The following is a 5470-nucleotide window of genomic DNA, read 5'->3' as shown; positions in this document are numbered from 1 at the left end:
GAGGCAAAATTTTTGCGCCTGTTTTTAAAAAAAATTAGTGCTAGGCCTTCCTCTGGACTGTGGAGTCCTGTTACTCTGCAAAGTTAAGTGGCATGGCACGTACAAAGTGGCAACAAAGTTACTAAGCCACGATCTCGATAGGACCCCTTGGCAGTTCAGATCAAGAGGAAATACTGACAAGTGATTTCGCTTCCATAAGCTGTCGACTATTGATTCAGAGGACCAGAAGGATGAGGAAGTGCGTCGACGACTTTCACCGGCTTTCTCGACGGAATCCAGCTAGCTGCCACGGCGAAGTCGTGAAAGCGTGGAGCCACACGGCGCACGGTGTTGCTCCGCCCGAGAAAGTGGAGGCATGGGCGACGCAGTATTAGAAAGGGGCACGGTGGAAAGCCACGCGATCGCCGGATCGGATCACAGTGGCACGCACCGGCCACGCGCGATCATCGAGCTACTCTCGCCCACCGCGCGTGCTCACTCGCGCGGTGCGCCCCATGAACGCACACAGACACAGCCTCCGCCCCACCACCGGCACGCACCACGTACGGGCGACCGGTTGCCTCCCGGCGTTACAGCGACGCAGACATGAACTGCGGGCCGCGCGCGTACGTGCACGGCCATGGAGTGCGCCGCTTGGAAAGACGGGGCCGGTCGACCGGCGGAATAATGGGCACGGAGGCCGGACGCAGACACGCATCATGCACTGCCGGGCTATGCTTGATGCCCGATCGATCGGTGCGCTTTTGTGCCCCCCACCACAGTACTGCCACACTATTTCGTCGTGCAATTCTCGCGACGTGCAGTCGGCGCGCACTGCGGGAAAGTTTGACGCTGACACCAACGGAATTCCATCTTCTTCTTCTTCCTTTTTTTTTGTGAATAAACGGATTTCCATCTGTGCAGGCCAGGACCGTTACACGAACTGCAGTCATCTTCGGTGGTGACACTGATTGCTGATTCCGTGATACCGCCGTGACATGTGGACGCAAAGAATCGGATTTTTCTTTGCTTTCACTAATGGCGTACTGCAGAATTAGGTTTACGACAATTGTTGATCTGTGCTGCACAGAGAAATCAAGATCTTCCATTAGCGGGAAGTTCGTACGCGGCCACCTGGTTCTATATTTGAATCGAGCGCCTCGACGGATTGTCGCCACACGCACCACTCCCTCCACTCCCACTCCCACTCCCCCACGTACGCTGCGAGGTCCGAACGCGCCATGCAGCAACCACCCCGTCTCCTCCTCCTCCTCCTCCTCCTCTGCCTCGCCTCCTCGTCCGCGCTCGCCTCCGGCGGGGATGAAGGCGCGGCGACCTACATTGTGTACCTGAACCCCGCGCTCAAGCCGTCGCCGTACGCCACGCACCTCCACTGGCACCACGCGCACCTCGACGCGCTCTCCGTGGACCCCGAGCGCCACCTCCTCTACTCCTACACCACGGCCGCGCCGTCTGCCTTCGCCGCGCGCCTCCTCCCGTCACATGTGACCGAGCTCCGCGGCCATCCCGCCGTCGCGTCGGTCCACGAGGACGTCCTGCACCCGCTCCACACCACGCGCTCACCTTCGTTCCTCCACCTCCCGCCGTACAGCGCCCCGGCTCCTAACGCGGACGGCGGAAGCTCCGACGTCATCGTCGGGGTGCTCGACACCGGCGTGTGGCCCGAGAGCCCCAGCTTCGTCGATGCCGGCCTGAGCCCCGTGCCGTCGCGGTGGCGCGGGAGCTGCGAGACCAATGCCACCGACTTCCCCTCCTCGATGTGCAACCGCAAGCTCATCGGCGCGCGCGGCTTCTTCCGGGGCTTCGGGGCGGGCGGCAGGAACGGCTCCTCCCACGGAACCACCGAGCTCTCGTCGCCGAGGGACCACGACGGGCACGGCACCCACACGGCGTCCACGGCGGCGGGGGCCGTGGTGGCCGACGCGAGCCTCCTCGGGTACGCCCACGGCACGGCGCGGGGCATGGCGCCCGGGGCGCGCGTCGCGGCGTACAAGGTGTGCTGGAGGCAGGGATGCTTCAGCTCGGACATACTGGCGGGCATGGAGCAGGCCATCGAGGACGGAGTCGACGTGCTCTCGCTGTCGCTGGGAGGCGGCTCGTACCCGCTCTCCCGCGACCCCATAGCCATCGGCGCGCTGGCGGCCACCCGCCGCGGCATCGTCGTCGCGTGCTCCGCGGGGAACAGCGGGCCGGCGCCGTCGTCGCTAGTGAACACTGCCCCGTGGATCATCACCGTCGGAGCCGGCACGCTCGACCGGAACTTCCCGGCGTACGCGAAGCTCGGCAACGGCGAGACCCATGCCGGCATGTCGCTCTACTCAGGCGATGGGCTGGGTGACGACAAGTTCCCTCTGGTGTACAACAAAGGCATCCGCCCGGGCAGCAACGCGAGCAAGCTTTGCATGTCGGGCACGCTGGACGCGGCGGCGGTGAAGGGCAAGGTGGTCCTGTGCGACCGGGGCGGGAACTCGCGGGTGGAGAAGGGGCAGGTGGTGAAGCTGGCGGGCGGCGTCGGGATGGTGCTCGCGAACACCGCACAGAGCGGCGAGGAGGTCGTGGCGGACAGCCACCTGCTCCCTGCGGTCGCCGTGGGCGCCAAGAGTGGCGACGCCATAAGGACGTACGTGGAGTCGGACGCCGGCGCGGAGGTGGCGTTGAGCTTTGCCGGCACCGCCGTCGACGTGCACCCGGCGCCGGTGGTGGCCGCGTTTAGCTCCCGTGGGCCGAACAGGCAGGTGGCGCAGCTGCTGAAGCCGGACGTGATTGGACCGGGCGTGAACATCTTGGCCGGGTGGACGGGGTCCGTCGGGCCGACTGGGTTGACCATCGACGAGCGGCGGCCGGCGTTCAACATCTTGTCAGGTGAGCGCACGCTTTGCTTCTTCTTCAGTAGAAAAACTCTTGAGGATTGTACTGACCGGCACGTCTTTCTTGAAAATATGGACCTAAAACCCTAGACTTTACGGGTAGCCGTAGCAGCCATGCGAGCGTGCTATCGCTATGGTCGTCTTTAGGTGCTAGCCATCATGTTGTTAGCTTTAGGTGCAGTTCGCACGCATCGCAATGCCATGATAGTAATGGCAGGCTTTAGGCACGCGTTTGGTGACTTCTCTTTCTCTCCAGTATGACTGAACTTACAAACTCGAGCTGCAAATAATTCAGTTTATGATGATGCAGGGACATCCATGTCGTGCCCTCACATCAGCGGCCTCGCGGCGTTCGTTAAGGCGGCGCACCCGGACTGGAGCCCCAGCGCCATCAAGTCCGCGCTCATGACCACCGCCTACACCGTCGACAACACCGGCTCGCCCCTCCTCGACGCGGCCGGCGCCAACGCCACGGCCTCGGCCACGCCATGGTCCTTCGGCTCCGGCCACGTCGACCCCGTCAAGGCCCTCTCCCCGGGCCTCGTCTACGACACGTCCATCGACGACTACGTTGCCTTCCTCTGCACCGTCGGCGGCGCCTCGCCCCGGCAGGTCCAGGCCATCACGGGGGCGCCGAACGCGACGTGCCAGCGGAAGCTGTCCAGCCCCGGCGACCTCAACTACCCGTCCTTCTCCGTCGTGTTCAGCCTCCGCAAGTCGCGCACCACCGTCAAGTACCACCGCGAGCTGACCAACGTCGGCGCCGCCGGGTCGGTGTACGCGGCCAAGGTCACCGGCCCGCCCAGCATCGTCGTGTCCGTGAAGCCGGCCAGGCTCGTGTTCAAGAAGGCCGGGGACAAGCTCAGGTACACCGTCGCGTTCAAGTCGACGGCGGAGGGCGGCCCGATGGACGCCGCGTTCGGGTGGCTGACGTGGAGCAGCGGGGAGCAGGACGTGCGGAGCCCGATATCGTATACGTGGGGGATGTAACACCCATGCATGGGCGAGTAAAATTCGTACGTAGCCGTGCCGGTGGCGTGATCGGCGTCGGCGGGGGAGATCGATGGAAGTGTTGCATAGGCTGGAAGAATTCTGGCTCCTGATTTCTGTGCTGTCAAAAAAGAGACAAGGCAATTAATTGTTTCAGGGGATGGGAACAGCACATTAATAAAAGGGATTGATTTGCTAGTAGTAATTTCCTCACTGCCTATAGAGCAGTTGTCTCAAAACAGTTTTAGTTCATCTTCCATAAATATATCAAGAAGCAGACACTTCAAAGAAACACAAAACTGACCTCTGGTTTCATACAAAATATACCATTTCCTCTCAGAGATGGCCTGCCGGCAGACGGGACGTGGAATTGAACTATGGTTATGTTCAGAAGTACCCTAGTTATATAGTGTCTTAATTATAACCATGCTTGACTATGCTTAATATAGGTTGAACTATGGTTGAACTATGCATGAGTGCATTTATTATCTATGCCTGAGTATGCTTATATCTAGATGTGGGATGAGTATGTAATCAGTTTGGTTGATGAAATTTTATGCTTCTCTTAGACCAACATATGATTGCCCACATCACACACAGCTTACTAGCGTGAATCGTCTGTGTTATTTTCGATCTTCCCACATAATTTTATACTAGCAACTGTTTACCCACAACACGCATAGCTTATGTGTGAAGGGTTGGCAAAAAATTTGGTGTGGAGGTTTGGCAAAAAAAATTGAACACGTATGGTGCATATTAGGGTGGATGTTTAGCGTGGGTATTTATTTCAGGGTCAACCGACAAAGAATATGTGACCCACTCTGAAACTTGGTGATTTTCCCAGATTGGAACCGTATGTGATGACTTTCATTGTGTCGTGGCATGTGTATTCAAATTGTCAAGAACGCATCCCCACGGATTGGACGTCTGCGACGTAGGATGTACACAGATCGAACGCTAGTCCATATCACCCTCGCACCGAAGTGATGTTAATCATAGACGGTTGGGTCTACCAAACCGTTGCCTCCGAAACGCATTCTAGGATTGAAAACCCTCACCACTCAATTTAAAACGGAAAAAAGAAAACCCTCAACCCCACGCGCCACCCCCTGGTCCCCATTCGCACCTCCACTCCTCCGTGACTCTGCATGTCACCGCTTATGGCCGCGGCAACCACTTAGCTCGACGCTTGTGCCGTCGCCAGCTACCGGCAAACCTCGCCGCATTTTGCCATTGCCGCTTGCCATCGACTTTTTCGACGCTGCTCGTCGTTGACCCAACTCTGCCAGATTTGGGAATCTACAATATTGGATATTTTCTCATGGAGAACCAGGTAACTAATTTACTAAATTATTCGCTCATTTCTTATCCAAGTCCGTCTGCCCCTTTTAATCACCCTGCCGAAATCAATGTGAATTCATTTTTCTTCTAGCTGATTTGAGGGTTTTCATTCATAGAGAGTACAGTGCAAGGGGACATTAGGCCTATGCGGCCTCGGCCAGACAACCAAGGAGTTCCATCTCACTGTACCAGATGACTTCATGAAGCGCACGGTATGTTCAATCTCACCCTACCTCGGTTGACATGGCCTACTTTTCTGAACATATACTATA

At 58.3% G+C, this 5470-nt stretch overlaps 1 protein-coding gene across 1 annotated transcript; it reads left to right on the top strand.

The window, feature by feature from the left end:
- The first annotated feature begins 1162 nt into the window (after positions 1-1162).
- Positions 1163-4191, top strand: LOC119309443 (subtilisin-like protease SBT1.8). The gene is made up of 2 exons (XM_037585442.1): positions 1163-2862; positions 3178-4191. Exons 1-2 carry the CDS (start codon positions 1221-1223, stop codon positions 3855-3857), a joined length of 2322 nt encoding a protein of 773 aa, XP_037441339.1. The 5' UTR covers positions 1163-1220; the 3' UTR covers positions 3858-4191.
- Positions 4192-5470: the final 1279 nt, after the last annotated feature.

Source organism: Triticum dicoccoides, chromosome 5B (genome assembly GCF_002162155.2).
Source record: "Triticum dicoccoides isolate Atlit2015 ecotype Zavitan chromosome 5B, WEW_v2.0, whole genome shotgun sequence".
NCBI lineage: Eukaryota > Viridiplantae > Streptophyta > Magnoliopsida > Poales > Poaceae > Triticum > Triticum dicoccoides.
Note: the sequence above shows the minus strand (reverse complement) of the source record. Positions and strands in the feature narration are given on the sequence as shown.